This window comes from Liolophura sinensis, chromosome 1 (assembly GCF_032854445.1).
Source record: "Liolophura sinensis isolate JHLJ2023 chromosome 1, CUHK_Ljap_v2, whole genome shotgun sequence".
Taxonomy (NCBI): Eukaryota; Metazoa; Mollusca; class Polyplacophora; order Chitonida; family Chitonidae; genus Liolophura; species Liolophura sinensis.
Window position 1 is genome coordinate 18,954,125 of NC_088295.1, and position 17,546 is coordinate 18,971,670.

At 40.0% G+C, this 17,546-nt stretch overlaps 2 protein-coding genes across 2 annotated transcripts in view; both read left to right on the top strand.

The window, feature by feature from the left end:
- The window catches only part of LOC135468564 (choline O-acetyltransferase-like), a 57,519-nt gene that overhangs the window by 9,766 nt on the left and 30,207 nt on the right, over nucleotides 1-17,546 (top strand). The window lies entirely within an intron of this gene.
- Nucleotides 6,462-12,018, top strand: LOC135482071 (vesicular acetylcholine transporter-like). The gene is made up of 2 exons (XM_064761904.1): nucleotides 6,462-6,628; nucleotides 9,544-12,018. The coding sequence occupies exon 2, from the start codon at nucleotides 9,679-9,681 to the stop codon at nucleotides 11,362-11,364; it is 1,686 nt and encodes a 561-aa protein (XP_064617974.1). The 5' UTR covers nucleotides 6,462-6,628; nucleotides 9,544-9,678; the 3' UTR covers nucleotides 11,365-12,018.

The following is a 17,546-nucleotide window of genomic DNA, read 5'->3' on the forward strand; positions in this document are numbered from 1 at the left end:
TATACATGCTCATGCGTTTAATTTTCTTCATAAAGCTGTTTAGATACAGCAATTAGTTTCTGGTGACCCTTTTTTTACTTTATGTTGTTTTTTCTTTACGGAGGGAACAGTCCTCTTAGTTTTACATCATGTAAAGGTTCAATCCAAGTCTTAGACAGCACACTACCGCGATTCCTCTGCTAGCACTGTTCTCAAGGCATTATTGGCAGCATGGACGTTTAGGATGTCTTAACAGAAGTTCCTTAGAGATCACTTGAATGTTTTTTACCAACACGGTTAAGCTGGCTTGCGTCATAAAGTGGTCTCTCCGGTTACCTTCACCCTTAAACGGAACGCGGTCATCAATGAATGAAATATTTTTAAGTAATTTTTGGTATTTCATTGTAGTTTATTTAAACCACTGTACAAGCTTACTGTAGTGATGTCATAAAAACTGCCCACACTATTATGAAGAGGGTGAACATTTCGAACTGTACATCTGCTAGACAAGGAAAGGTTTATGCTTGTTAGAGAGCTCTCTAAATTCCACCATGATTTTTTTTCATCTGTCTAGTAAAAAGCTTATACTATATTTATACATTCTTGTGATTTATTGAAGGCGTGTGTTCCAGTGTTTTACGTGGGCTTATCTTTACGTGTAGGCTTAATTGTGAGGCATTTACGCCTAAGCTTATATACTGAGTATGTTTTGTCTCTATGAGACAAGGACGTGTTTTTCGTGCGCTATTAGCCCTTGCTTGCAGAGGGCAGGAACCAAATCCTCGTGAACCATACACTCTGTCATCATCCACTGTCTTTATTATACTCTCTATAGAGTGACACTGATCTTTAATAACCCCAATTAGACATAATAGGTGCTGAGCCTGAACAAAGCTCCCATCACTTGCCATAGAGCATACACTGTCCTCTCTGTATCCAGCCAACTCTAATGGATATGTTGTTAGAAACGGTGCACCATCTGTTCAGAAACATCAACCACCAGGCATGAGACCAATTATTAGTGATATATCGACAATCCACTTCACTTATTCCCAGAAAACCACTTATCAGCTATGATTATTACTTCTTTCTTTTCTTTCATATTTATAAGAAAAATACTTTCTCGGTGTTGTGGCTTGGTTAGGTATCCAAAGACTTCAACACTGTTTTTATCTAAACAACTAGGTCTATTCTAATGTTCGTTATCATAGGCGATCAAGTAAAACCGATCACGCTTTTCATTCACACCCTGCCTCATTTTATAGTTTGTTTCAATGGGCTAAATTGCTCAACGGATTTCCAGTATTAAGAATCTTTCAGCTGAGAGCCCCACAAGAATTGGCTTCATTAAGTGTCGGGGATATCGACCGCCGGTCGTGCAGCTCCGGGTCGGCTTTGCCCGACTTGGCCAACTCGTACTTTGGCTGTGGTTTAAGACGTCTGGGTTCGGACTGGCATAACTCTGTATTTCAGATACAGCACTGAGATTAATCACTGTTTTCGTTGCATTTAGGTTTTGATTTTACATGATACATGATGCTTTCCTCTCAACCCTTCATGGGGGCAATCCGCAGAGGTCACAAATGGATGTTATTGATCTCACTATCCCAGCACTCAACTAATCTGGCAAGTTGAAACAACCATATATCTTTCTCTGGGACATTGTTCAATATTTCCCTTGTTAATCATACCCTGGATGCTCAACTGAAGCATGCGATATGATTTTATTATCATAGGAAAACACCCCCTTTCAATCTTTCACCAAATCAACCGAGGGAAACATCCGAAAAAAATGTTAACAGGACGTCTTTTCTTCGTCTAGACTCATACTAAGATTAAAAAGCTTTGTACATGGATATTTCCTGTTTTATCCTGTTATGTTTCTTTCGTTGCTCCCCGCCGTTACATTTGGATTAACACCGCAGAAATCTGTTACAAATTGTACAAATTGTTAAATGTGGGCTCTGCCCGGTTTCCTCCCACTGTAATGCTGGCCGGCGTCGTATACGTGAGATATTCTTGAGTTAAGGCGTAAAACACCAATCAAATAAATAATATATATATATATATATATATATATATATATATATATATATATATATATATATATATATATATATATATATATATATATATATATATATATATATATATATATATATATATATATATATATATATATATATATATATATATATTGAATTTGACTTAAATCTGGTCTACTAAACGACGTGTCGAGTCTTCCATTCCCGCTGGATTACAGATCACGAATAGTAACTGCACTTTATGCTCTTTTGGTCATATCTGACATGTACTTTTATTAGTTTTGTGTTCGGACAATGTTTCTTCTAAAATATGGATTGTATGAATCAGTAAGATGAATTAATGTTTCAGGAACTGGACAAATATGTCAGAAACTGATCACGTGACAGCTGCGTTTCATATTAACACATTGACCTTGTATATGTCGTTCTGAAACATAACTCTTCACTGATCTAAAATGTAGATTTGCCAGTTGTTCAACTTGTGTTCTTACCAACATATACATCTTTTACAAGAATCTCGCGATATTTCATTCCTCTCGAGATTTCCGTGTGGAGGCAGGCGTCAGTTGTAGTCATAAATCAGATGGTCATTTGTTTAGCCCGTGAAGTGATCCCCAGTGTAATGTAAAATTGGCAAACCTATCCGGAATTAGCGTCTATCGGTGGAGAAGCAATAAGAGCAAGTGTTATGAATAACAAAATTCCCATCGCTTTGTAAATGAGTTGATAACATTCATTAAGCAAATATATTAGCGACAAGGGAATTCCTATGTGAGCTGAAATGTTGTTGGGATGGAGATCAGCGCGGTAACAAGTGTCCACACTCGGTTGGAGTAACGACCTCTGTCCAAGCTAATCTCTCACTTGTCCCCATATTAATTCCACCGCTTCCGCTCAGTCCTCGGTGCCATGTGTAAGCGCGACGCCATTACCTCATTAGGTGGGCATAATTTATGTGACAAAGAGGTGTCACTGTTTCCCTTTTAAGTTAACGATATTGAGAATAAAAGAGACAAACGACGAATTGGTGTTTTTACCTCACAGTAATTATTTTCCAAATCCCTAAATTATGCCCGGGGCTATTAAAGCCGTATTAAATTCCAAGAAGAACGTTAGCCAAGTAAACTATCGCTTCATCTAGGACAAATTGAACTAGACTTTTTCATCACACGGAATTGAATACTGATATATTCAAGGTACGGCATTTATCTTGCATGCATCTGATGCGCCACTGGTTTTGGAACGGATCATTCTTAGAAATTTTAGAAATGTTCTTAAAAACCCTTTGGGATATTCTTCTTTAGAAGATTCTAAATAACACGAAAATTATTTTTTTATAAAACGAGATGAAAATATCAACCAAGGAGTGCCATATTTTATTATATGAATTGAAGATCCACTTTCAGTTACTCATCAGGTAGGCCTACTATAGTGTATAGAGTAGTCAAGGCAAGCTAATTGTAGCTTTATGTGGTGGATCAGCTCTTAGATGGGTGGGGCATAATATAGCACTCGTGATGGTGAGCTCAAGTTGATTGTCTTTGAGTACAACATAACGTATCTTAACAGACACAATGAGAAATGTATCTTTCAGATTTAATAAAAAGCAATACTTATTTCCTTGTATAGGAGATAGGTATTAATAACAAGTCAATCAATTCAATGTGTTATGTATTGTTGGGTATTTGCATGCCACCCATAAAACAGACCGCGCGTTTTAACTGAATTCAACAGTCAACTCAACCCGAACAACAAATATATTTGCAGTTTCTATTATTTGATCGGTAAACTTTTTGACAGTTATTAATTTTGATAGTTATGAGATCAGTATACTGTCAGTTAAACCTAAGGCAGGCCAAGGAAATGAATATGAGTGTAAAATTTTTATGTCTTCAACATAACAATTTGGCTTTTGATTTCTTTGGATAGCTGTCTGACATGTACTACCAAACAAATAAAGTAAATGTTTTATATGTTTTATAATAGAAATAAATACATCTATAAATATTAGAAAAGGATAAATGATTCCATTTTGTTGTCGCCACTCAATACCACAAGAATCGATAACTGCCTAAGTTTGATTTTATTTGTTTATTTGTTTGCTTGGTGTTTTACACCGTACTCAAGAATATTTCACTTATACGACGGCGGTCAGCAATATGATGGGAGGAACCCGGGCAGAGCAGGGGGGAAACCCACGATCATCCGCAAGTTGCATCAGTTTGATTGTCAACATTTCGCACAAAAACAGGTTTGTAAGATATGATCTTCAACACAGCCTTGTGAGTAACCTTTCACACCACTGGTACGTAGATGTGTATCTGAGTTAAGGAAACTTCATATTGGGTGACTGTTACGAAAAATATGATACAGATGTTAGATCGTTAATGAATCAATTCACAGAAGACCCACCTGGCTGATGGTAAAGTCACTGACAGATGAAGCGCGGGCTCAGGAAGTCAATGAGGAGAGCGACCTTAACAAGGCGGGACCAGCCTGCTGTAATGCGATGTTACTGTCTCTATGTGGTACTCTCAATCTCAGCAGGATCGACTTGAGGACAATACGGCATCATTAACCGTGAACTCGCGCTGGCCAATAACGCCATCGTAACAGTGTCATAATCCAATACACCGACCAACTTAAACAGACATAATTAATAACAGAACAGATTATGAAACACTAACCGTGATTAAAGCTGGTGTTGGCGCATTTCTCAGGTCTGTCGTATGATGAGAGGGGGCATTTCAAGGGTCGGTCTCTTCTCACAGAACGGATTTACACACGAATCAATCGGTGGCTTTTTGTTGCATGCCTGATTTGGTTGGCTTCAGCCGACTCGTGCCTAATTAGCGGATTAGATCAATGTCTAATGACTGGGCTTTACGTTGATCTATCGATCTCTTAGAGCAGTTATTGCTGAAGAACTTGGCTGGCTTGTTTGAGGGTACCCGATACTCAAAACCTTTCCTGTAGGCATTCGCTGTCTCAGCCTTTAATAAGTGAAAAACAAGCGCTTGACTCGGTCTGAACCGAGACATGGGATGGCGCGTAACAATCTAGTCCTGCGGCGTGGTGGAAGCTGGTTTTTCCAAATGCTTCCGCTTCCTTTCTTTCGATGAAAAATCCTTCTTTCATTCCTCGTTACGCAGGTTAAGCTTGGAAATAAACAGTTGGCACGACTATGTGCAGGTTCTCAAGAAAAAAAGAAAAATATTTGATTGTGGAAAGTTTGCAGTATTTTAGCGTTTATCTAACGCGAATACGATGTCTCTCTTCCTTACTGCTTAATACTGCGCATACATACCTTTATCTAATTTCCTGTGCAAAAAGTCGATGGAAATGTATCATATAGTCAACTTGCTTCAGAAACAGAACGAAAATCAGGCAAAGATTGGATTAGTGTTAGTAAGGTGAGGCTGACTAATCGAAGACTGGGAACTACGATAGCAAGTAATCAAGCAATTATTATCTCCAGAGTGTTCTCCCTCGGAAGCGCTCGTGTCGATGAGAAACAATTTGAGAGCCGTGATGAATCTGTAGCTGGGAGATACAGCACGGTCAGCTATTACTTCAGGCTCAACAATAATTCATCTGGAACCCTCCAGAACTGAACTGACAACCAGTTCTTCATAGTCGTCCCCGTAATGCCCACAGACTCCCAATTTCACTTGATGCTGTTGGTAAAATTGTAGGTTTTTTTCAAGTGCACCACACACATATAAAAACCAACTTAACACAGATATGGATCACGTGGCAAAAACCACTAGCATATTACTCACAAGGTCAACAAAGTTTGAACTGATCTGTGCTGTAACAAGGAAAGTAGAACATCTTTTACAATGTTGTCACGATGTTTTCACTATGAACAGTATCGCCAGTTACAGATAAATCATGAACAATAGTAAATAGTACGAAGTCTCAGATCATCTAATGGGGAATGGGTTTCTTTATTACAGCGGTTAATCTTAAAAGGCTCATTTGTGAGCATGAAATCGAAGGGACTCTCCCGGAAGAACCTGACGTCTGTCCGTGCGACCTTTCTCAGGGTCAACAACGAACGAGCCTTCAATCTGACTTCTGCCTTTTCACTTGTCCCTTTATAAGCGAGCGCATTTGTCAGAAATTTCCAAATTAAATGCCAAGCACGCTCTGACTGCATCAGGGTGTAAACGGTACAATAATCCGTAGTGCATTGTGCAATACGCTCTTGTACTGGCATATTCGTTGGGAGTGTGCGAAGCTGACTGGTCCATTGATTAAAGCCGTCTTGAGACAGCGCATGTTTCTACCCTTTGATGCGGAATAATCCACATGAACTGCAGGCACTATGTGCTTTTCGCGTTAAACAGTTAAGGAATCCGTTCCCGCTGGACTCTTGGTTATCACGCCCACGGGAGAGCTACCAATGGGTATTGACGCTGCCGACCAGGAACACTGCCGACTAGCAAGGGAATTCCACCAGTCGCCTTTCCTCCGGCTTCGCCCAACTTCCACAGAAAAGTTTCTGCGCGCCTCATCACTTAAGGCCTTGGTCGGACGGGAAGCAGCCTAAACCAGAGCTGGTCCAGTAGTGCAGGTGCTCGTTCCAAACGCTGAAAACGGTAAGGCCGCGTCTATTTTATTTGCTAATGGTTGCCAGTGGCGGAGACATTTACCCATATGAGATATTATTAGGAGAGGTGTACGTAGCGAATGAATCCCCTCGCCCATTTTTGGCACAGTATGAATATATTTATCCTAATGCCGTATTTGGGAACGTTTTGATCACGACTAACCTTCTTTTTGCTTTGGACATTGTCTGTCCAACTATTTACTGCCCGATTTCCTCAAAGGACTGATTTCAAAATAAATCGGTCAGGGTGGAGAATTTTTGCTATATTGTATGTTATCAGACTTCAGCATCACTTGACAGCATTCCTGTTCTAGCCTCTTAGAATTTGGCATTAATAGATATGATGTTTATTGTAGGCCTAACAGATGAACAAAATACAACAAATGTCAGGTTCAGATATCATAATCCTTATTGCTACTTTGTGTTTGGAAACGCAAAAGTACACATGTCTTTATCTGTGGCAAAGGTGCATTATACGAAAACGTTACCTGATTACTGCTTTCTGTTAAATGTAGTTATGATAAGTATACTGATCTGAGTTCTTGGCTCTAGAATGTCCAGTTGGTGACAATACTGTTTATGAAAAGTTTTATTAACAAAAGAGTTATTCTCAGTGTGAGCTCTTGGCATCGGGATAGACCCTTCCGGCTACGACAAAAGTTTCCCGTCCAGGGTATATACATCATGTTATGCCGTTAGCCATTCGGTAACAAAAGATGGCATTTGCGTGTCTGTGGACAGCTGCGCAGCAGAGCGGCAAAACTCACTTTCAGTTAAACTTTTGTACGACGAGAAGAAGGCACGCAATCTGTGCATGTTAACGCGCAAGCATGCCACCAGTTAAAAACAGAGTTGTAACTATCTTTTGTTGCATACCCCGCATTTTATGCATAATTTAAGACATGGGCTTTAATTATAGATCCATAGATCTTACCATTGACGTGCAAAGATGTCAGAAACAATAGGGGACGATTTGAAATAGCTAAATGAAAAAAAGCATTAAAAAAAAACTGGATTTTCCGAAGAAAATTATTGTTTATAAAGTTTATGTGATGTCTAAGTTCATTTATGTAAATGTGCCGCCCGAAGGGGAACTGGGTTTGGGTAATAAACGAGGAGAGGCGCAGGTGCGCAGTCCGCAAAATAATATGAAGAATCAACAGAAGGCCAAATGGACGCTCGTTCTCAGATCTTGACCATTTGTTGAAATTGTAGATTTCCTCGAGCACTAATGTAATTGTTGCGGTTGATCTGGGCAGATCCTAAAATTACTTTGCTCGGTAGAGTAATGGTTCAAGAAGTTGGGATCGGTTGAGATTCTAGATCCTTTCTGAATCACCCGAGCCTAAAGCATGCTGACACTATTTACACCATACGTCCTGTTATGAGGAAAGTTGTGATATTATAGGTATAATTTTTGTCAGATACTTTATCAATCAGACCATAGCCTATGAAAATATCAAACACTCAGTCTGATAAATGTGAAAACAAGCATAACTTGTAACTGAACCCACGAATATGTAAGTCTCGATCGTAAGTATATGCTTTAATTAAATTTTTATATGACTACATACAAATACAAAAAATCATTAAGAAAAAGATTTTCCCCTTCTTATGGTAACTCGTATATATGATGATATCGTCTTTCCTGTGACTGGTCACATTGCGTTAGTTCATAACAATGTTTTATGATATGAACGAGTGTGGAATCCATGATGAAAGTAAGAATATTATGTCAAACGAGATGTACAATTTTCTTAACTGTGTGTCAGTATCACCCCTTACGCATATGTACATTTATATGTGTAGCTAAATGTTCATGTATATTTTAAGATTATTATTATTTTAACTCTGTTGGAAGCCAGTGTGCCAATTAGGATGTTGTGAGTAGACATCGCGATATAGAATTACACTTTGGTGTTGCATATTAGTACCTTGCAGAAGACGGGCTGTAGAGATCTCCATTTGTAAAATTTAATAGTGTTTAGTATGCGCGGAATGTGTTGATTTGGCGTTAACAACGCCAGGGATGAGCAAAAGACCAGCTATGTATCTGCTTTCGGAACAAGACAGTCAGCTTGGCGCTAGGTCTACAACGATTTCTACGCCGTTGTAATGAAATTGGTGATTACATTATTTTGTTAATGATGGCTATTTGTTCATTTGGTCGCGAAATTATTCTTTGGGGAATGGGAAAGCAGGTTTTACCACAATAGGGTGGGTTCATGTGTGGCTATTTCACAGATGAATGGCGCTATTACGTGAGAAATTAATGCGATTACTGCCTTTTGCTTCATCCACCTGTTTTCGCAGCCACTTTGTGACAGATAGCGGATATCGCTAGATCCTGCCCCCATCTGTCAATCATGAAGAGGCCCGCTGGGCGAACCAATGGCTTGAAAGAATCGCTTGTCACAAACAGACCAATCGTTACCGCCTTGATGCTGCAGATCGATTGATTCGCATAAATCAGCAATAATGGCCAGGAGTTTCGGGATTAGATTTACCATGGCTTTGATCGGCATCAAAAACTCACTATTGGCTTATAGCGACTTGGATGTAAGGCCTGTCGTAAGCGTTATGGAATTCATTTCGGATCCAGAAGAATTTAGAAGGAATTACTTGAAGTTCTTATGAACAACTCTTCTTTTTGAAAAGGAGCATTTTCTCAACAAGATCGTATGTCTGGTTATGGTGTTGAAAAAGGAACTTCTCCCACATCAGTGAAGAGAGTGTTTTCGTTTCTCATTTTGGATGAATAGAGAGCTACCTTCATTGACTGGTTTCCAATAATTAGGTGCCATGATTGAACAGGCAGTTTTGAACTCATGAACTGTTGTATACGAACCGTAGTCAGGCTTCACTAACTCTCCTTCTCATTCCGCCAACTTTGTCTTTTTTCAGACACTGCCCATGAAAGAAGTTGATGTGACTTAGTTGGCGGCAGGTTTTAAGAAATCTTGAGGGACGAACCTTGACGATTGGGGAAAAGATTTTGGAATATACGTGAGTTGGCGCGTGAGAGAGGAGAAGGTCAAAATGAGGGGCTACTTAACCAAGGAGTATATAACTGGGCTGTATGACAAATTCGATGAAAAAATCCACGACCCCAAATCACAAAGACGATTGGTTCTCTTGGTGGTCTGTATAGCACTGCTTCTTGATAATATGTTATATATGGTTATAGTGCCCATTATACCAAATATCCTTTCACCAAAAGGAGCTCAGGTCACTTCGAAAGTAGATGACCTTCCCAAAGTGAACTATTCTAATTGTAACTATACAGCAACTGGAACCACATTTTCTTATTGTAACTACACTCTAGTTGGAAATAGTTCAAAGAGGCACTATGTAGTGACAAAACCAAAGGAAAGGCGAATCCTTGATCTTCCCCCACCCCCAATTGACATGGGAGCGAATGACGCAGCAATTGGGGTGTTGTTTGCTTCTAAAGCTATTCTACAGCTTATAGTGAATCCGTTCACAGGAACTCTCATTGACAGGATCGGATATGACACGCCAATGATGATAGGTTTAATAATCATATTTCTATCCACGACAACTTTTGCTTTAGGGGAAAGTTATGCTGTTCTCTTCGCGGCTCGCAGTTTACAAGGTCTTGGTTCAGCATTTGCCGACACTTCCGGTTTGGCCATGATAGCTGATCGTTTCACCGAAGAAGCAGAAAGAACTAAAGCCCTGGGTATCGCTTTAGCCTTCATATCATTCGGTTGCTTGGTGGCCCCGCCCTTCGGCGGGGTACTGTATGAATTCGCGGGTAAGGTGGTCCCCTTCATGCTCCTTGCATTGCTCTCACTACTTGACTGTTTGTTGCTGTTTTTCCTCATGAAACCCATGCGTGCTAAGCGAGCTTTGATGACACAAGAGGAACGCCCGCAGGGTACCCCAATTTACCGTTTACTGATGGACCCGTACATCGCTGTTACAGCAGGAGCCTTAGCTATGTCCAACGTATCTCTGGCTTTCCTGGAACCCACCATATCCATATGGATGAAGGAAACCATGGACGCCTCTGCTTGGGAGATGGGTTTTGTATGGCTGCCGGCTTTCATCCCACATATTACAGGTGTATACTTGACTGTGAAGCTGTCTAGGAATTATCCCAAGTACATGTGGTTATTGGCAGCTGCCGGACTAGCTATGGAAGGTTTATTCTGTGGGATAATCCCATTCGCAAAAGCCTTTGGTGTCTTAATAGCTCCAATCATGGGCATCTGTTTTGGGATTGCATTAGTGGATACAGCGCTTTTGCCTACATTGGGCTACCTTGTTGATGTCCGCCATGTTTCCGTGTATGGCAGTGTCTACGCCATTGCGGACATATCCTACTCGTTGGCCTACGCCTTTGGTCCCATCCTGGCAGGGAGCATTGTGGTCTCGATCGGTTTTCTTTGGCTGAACATGCTGATAATGATCAGTAACGTAGTCTATGCGCCGGCCCTATATGCTCTCAGAAACATGTATCTGTACAAACCTTTCGATGATGAGAACGACATGTTGGTAGATGAGCCTCAAAGTAAGCATTACCAAACTTACATGCGCAATGATTCAGTGGGTGAACCACCTATCGACGGAAAAGAAGACAAAATCCAGCTGTCCATGGGGGACGACCCTTACAACTGGCCTCCCAGCAAGCGTGTTAGGCAGCAAGATGAGGCTGGGGGCAGAGACGGATTTTTCTATCAACAATACAATGTTCGTTAAAATTCCATAAATGTAAATTTAGTAATAATTCCTGTGACATTGAAAGTTCACCAAGAAAATGTTTTCGCCTCGGAACGCATAAGTTCTTGGTAATTGCTATGAAGTTATGGACTGATTCCGAAAGGTGATTGTTTTCTCATTTAAATGCTGCCATCTTGCTTTTAGATAAAAAACTTTTTCTCTTAAGACGAATTCAGATGGACGTTCATGAGAAGTCATGTCCAACAAAACTACTGCGGCCAGTTTCGCAAAACTTCGTACACATATTTCAATCCCTAAGTTACGCCCCCTCACGGAGATAAAACATAGGCTGCGTATACTTAAGGAGAAAATATGAGGAAGAATTTTTACGAAAGCGAAACCGGATGCGTAAATGTATTGGAATTTGACAGTGAATGTACAGAAAGAAAACCGCATACAGGCGGGTGTTCACTTGTCTCGAATAATATATGGCATCATTTATGTATAACGGAATCATTTGACTCAATTCAATAACCACAAGAATTGCCTTTGTGCAAATTATAATATTGTATCTATATGTGTTATTTCATAAATATTATGTCTATTGCTTGATCTATATAATTTTTCCTTGATGTTAAATATAAGATGTTTCCTGTTTCCACAATTTTATTACATATTCTATTGCGATAAGTTAGCAGGAAATAAACTGTGAAGACATCTTCACTGTCTTAGTTCATATTCAGCATATCTGACTTTCTTACGTTTATCGTTCGTTGAATTCCTTAGACTTATTGATCTAAACTAATGACAGCAGTAGTGAACATGAGGAGATAACAGAAATCAAGCAACTCTCACAGAAAAACAGAGTGTTTGGATAGACTTCTACATAAGAAGGAGGATTCACGGGACAGGCCTGTAGCTGTACATAAGCAGACGAGTGGTTGCAGGATGTGCATACCATTCACTTAAATCATCCACACATCATGTGGTCAGATTCAGTATATGGACTAGGATTCACAGAAAATCTGAAAACAATTTCTAAGTTATAGGGTAGCGATCATGTATGAGATCATGATATCAGAGATCAAAATCATTACATAATTAAAATTTGTTTCCTGTTAATTCAAATTTATATCGTTGATAGGTGACATTAGTTAACCTTAACGCGTGTATGTACATATCCATAGAGGAAGGGTTTCACATATTTTCAACAAGTTATCTGTGGTCTCTGCAAAGAAAAATGCTTTGAAGTTCCTTACAAGTTAAAAACATATCGACAAGCTTCTACAAACTCGCCCCCAGTCATGTTAATTCGATTCTTGTGAACAGTTTAACACAGACTTCGGAAATCCACGACCCTTTATGTCTGCGTCTTGATGTCTGATAAGGCACTAGTACTCACTGAGATCTACATACCCGGTTTGAAAGCCAACGCTTTATGAGTCATATTACAACTCCAGACATTAGGAACAGGGATAAGTGTGTTAATAAGGAATTAACTCCGAACAACTCTGTGGAGAATTGTGGCGACGTCTCCAGTTGACTCCACTGCCGCTGGCCTATTGCCATAGTCCACATCGAGATACCAGTACAAATTGTTTTCCTGTTTTTTTCTAATAGTTTTGCAACTCAGTTTTGCAAGCGTGTACAGTTTCTGTTTAAAAACAGGGGTAATTTAATACGTCTTTTGATTAACATCTGCAGAAGAGGTTGCTTTGTAGAGAAATATTACTAAATTGCGTTTGTTTCTGACTGTTTTATTAGCACGGTATTCGAAACGGCCAGGGGAAAGTAATCTATCAAATAGATTGTCGGAATTTTTGCCATATTCCTCTAAAAAGATCGAAGAAATCGAAGACAATTTAAGATGTCTGTAGTTTTGTCTCTAGGCAACGCTACATGTCCCGCACTAATTCCCCGTGTAGTATTTGTTCAGATTCCCAGTGCTGCTGAGAAATAGACGCGGCACGAGCTCGAGGACGCTTATTTGATCATACCCCGGGTGCGTATTATTCACTGTATGCGCCGAACAAATATGTCCCACAATTGCAAACAGAAACACTCTTACGTGAATTAGTGTGCCCAAGACGTGTTAAGTGATTGCAGGCAGATCCTAGTCAACTCCACTCCAGCCTGTCAGGAACAATAGCTTGTTTCCAGGCACATGGCGGGTGAAGAGAACAGCGCAGTGGACTGTGCACGGAAGGCGCCTTTGCCGAACAGAACCTATTAGAATCGGCATCGGAAATATTAATTCTGAGTTAGTCAACAGGAGGAAATCGCTAGAGGTAGGCGTATCCGTCAAGCATAGGTTTACGGTTATACAAAATAACTAACAGCTAAGACCAGCCTTTGCAATAAACTGACGTGTAACACTTTACAGCTCTATTAGTTTTAGCATCTGTCTTATGACGGCCAGACACACTCACTCTTTTGTCAGTTAACATACTGCTAGTTATTGCTTCTGATGGCAAAAATCTTTTACCAGATTACTCCCAATTAATCTAATGGGATTATGAGCATTATGGAAACAAACATTGCGAGCTGTTTCCTGTATCCCCAACAGACAGTGAAGTAGGGTCAACAGTCACACTTTTTGGTACCACATGAATGAGTTATGAAAATCAGCTGCAATGATTAAGAACGTTACACACTGTATGAAAGTACGACCATAAAAAGTTTAATGGGTCATTGAAAAGACAACACTTTGAAAAGAGAAAAATCTAAAAAGAGAAGTTTCGTCCAAAGTCTTTTTGTGTAATATATAGGTATGGCCTAAAACATTGACTACATCCAAGCAAAAATGTCAGGTCCTTGGTTCACCAATGTAAATATCAACAATCAAGTACTTATTTTAAAAAAGCTCAGTTGTTGTCCAGTGGCTGTGCCTAGACATAAACACCGATAGCTCAGTGCCGGTGTATCCTATATCAGTCTTAGGTGACATTAACTTATAGACTTTAATTGCGTCCGTATGGCGTCCCCGAGGTCTTAAATTTTACCAGTCTCATAACAAAAGTTAACCAGACAAGAGAAGGAAATGGCGAAGTGTATTTTATGGACGGATTACAGGTAGTGTATGTCTACAAATTACCACCGTTATCCAGGGTGCCGATAAAGAACTTTCTGATCTCATCCAGGAAAGGTCTCGGCCCCAACTATCAGGGGACTGGATGTGCAATTAAGTATTTGGAGAAACGGGAGGAAATTTCTACCTTTGCGTTAATCAAGTCCTTAACAACCCCTGTAACGAGTCCGTTCGATCGATAACAGTGCCCATTAACTTCTGCACTGGATCGAAACCAGCGTTCACTTTTAATCTCAACACCCAATCTTTTATTCTGACCTATCGCTGATTGATAGTGGAGATAAAATTTAGAACAATGTAAATCCTTACCAATCGTTAGACCAAGTCCCGCAAAAAGGCTGGGTGCAAAAACCTCGTGAAATAAAATTAACCCCAAATAACTGAGCATCCTAAAGAACGTTTTCACGGGCAATTCACTTAAATTGACGTCAGGGAACTACAAAAGGTGTGTGTGTGATGAATGACCGGAAGGCTGCAGTAGGGTCGTCCTGCCTCCAGAGATGGGTCAATCCTGTGGGCCAGAGCAGCCCACCGATCCATTGAGTACTGGACAATCTCAAACCTGATTTCCGATGCTAATAGCGCAACTTATACTACTCACATTCTTCGGTTTCAAAAGTTGTCGCATATCAAAAAATATTTCTTGGGTAAAGCCCGTAACCTGGCGGAATGAGGATTCTGCACGTCTTTTCTTTACATAGCCCGCACACTTGTTATCTCCTCCTCCATTCCATGCAGCATTGACAAGTCTTTCAAAGGAAAATAATTACAGCATTTGAGGCCTGCAAATCCGCGAGCTCACAAAGAGCTGCTGGTTTCTCTGGGGCCTGTTCGATAAGATACACGTGTCCCCATTCCCACACTGCAATATTACTACAAAGTACAGGCCTTTGACATGCTAAAAGATAAAATCTGCTTGCCAGCTGACATGGTCGATTTTCATCGGAGTAAACAAGAATTATAAGCGACGTATGACAGGATTCCACCAAGGTTTTACAATTGGAAAATTCACCAAAGTGAAAAATAATTGACGGTATCTTTCCTTTATCACAAATAAGAATGCATAATCATGTCATAAGATAGTTTGTTCGCCCAAGAGATGTAATCTGAAATCAAATCCAATGTTTTATCCATGATTTCAAGTGATGGTTTCAGAACACCTACATTCAGTTGTCAATAATCAACAACAAGAATGAATGTAGCGCCTGATTGACAGCAGTTTATACTTATACTGGTACGCTAAACAAGCAAACTTTGTTTTAATATTCTTACGTCACTTTTCAGATGTATTGTTTGATCATCTACAGAACGTTGCATTTTTAAACCGCCTTTGAACAGACAAACAAACAAATAAACAAACAAACAAAGAATTCATTCAGAATTTAACTAAAACACCCAAACCAACAAAGAAAGAAACAGAGTGCTTCTACAATGGCAAGCAAATAAACAGGTATCACGAAAATACACAGCGCCCCGTCAAATAAAGCCAACTAACAAATAGGAAGTTGCATTATTCAGCACACCCAAAAACAAACAGGACGTTCCATTCATGTGCAAGGCAACAAACAAATAGGACCTTCCATTAATCAGCATGCTAACAAAGCAATAGAACGTTTAATCTATCAGCATTCCAACAAACACATATATTTCAAAATCCCAAACCCCAAGCGATGAACGAATCTTTCTTCGAACCCAAGGAAACAAATAAACATGCAGGCTGCTACAACAAACTCTAAAGCGAACTAATAAAGTGCACCATCAAACAATCATTAACCCTAAACACTCAAAAGCAACAATCTGTTTGCATAATAGCTACACCGGCTATAACAAATATTTATTCCCAAGCCCCCCTTCCCCAACCCCACCTCCAAAAAATTACAATTAAACGGTAAAACGGGAAAAATGAATACATTATATCACGATATACTAGACTCCAACAAAAAGTTACACATTGGGGCTGTGGTGGACTTGAGAAAACTTAGCCTATTCGTGGACAGCCAATAGGTAGCTTCGTCAGATGGGAAGTGGTTTAATTCGGATATCGTAAGAATAGTTTAAGTCTCAGATGTATTCAATTCATTTTCACCCGTCTCGACGGTAACAGGCGAGCTGCCCGCACGACTAGACTCTAATGGAGCTCGACCCATCCTCATATCCCCAATGGCTTTGCGAGCTCAGCAGTGATTAATCTTATGGTAATATTGATCAAGACTATAAGGGAATCATAGGCCGCACCGAAAATCAACTTTAATAGAGGAATTTATGGAAGCTAATCCAGCGTGTAGTTGAAAGCGGAAGTGGTTTCTCTGACTCTAGCCAAGCAAGCTATCCAAGGCTGTGTGAGGATATTCCTTGTTTATTCAAACCTCTGTCACACTGTGGTTGTTGAGAACCCGCGTCTTTTCGCGCCAGGGAACAGGACAGAAACTCGGGAAGACCGAGTGGATTGAAGATGTAAATGATTTGCGCAGGGACACTTTGAATCGATCGTCCAGAATTAGCCGACGTAAAAGGATGTAGACAATTATGTTGGCACTTTCCGCTCCACACCGCCAGCCCTGTTACAGCCTGGGCTGCTCGTTGTCGTCGCTTGATGAAATTCCGCTGCACAATTTGTAGTTAATAAACCAACAAATTTTGTAACTGCAGTTGTGTCTCACGCTCCAGCAGCCCGGTGAACAGTGACAATTGGTGGTGATCATCATGACCCTGATCAAAGGGCGCCTGAGTCACGCAGAGAAAGTCAATAGACTACCGCAGCTTACGTGTGAAGGCGCTTATACCGCTTATTGTCTTGCTACCATGTGCTGCTCTGTCACGATCGCACACCTAGTGAATAATCAACTATAATTTACCATGTAATTGACTACATTGTCTATAATCTATGTAAAAACTAGATTTCTTCATTAAATGTTTCTTAATGAGTTGAATATCACCATTTTGAATAACCGTCATCGTACTCGAGTATCATGGTTAAAGCCTTGTCTTTAATATGAATTTGTATTTTATGAACTCTAAAGTATATTACTGTTACTGTTTTCGCTATTATCATTCTGCTCACTTCCTTATTTACAAACCCCCATTCAGATAATTTGCCCTCGCACCTTTCTCGGCGTGTTACGTTGCTTTGGAC

What these genes read in the sequence shown, in the direction of transcription:
- LOC135482071 (XM_064761904.1), top strand. Translation starts at nt 9,679, where the DNA reads ATGAGGGGCTACTTAACCAAGGAGTATATAACTGGGCTGTATGACAAA.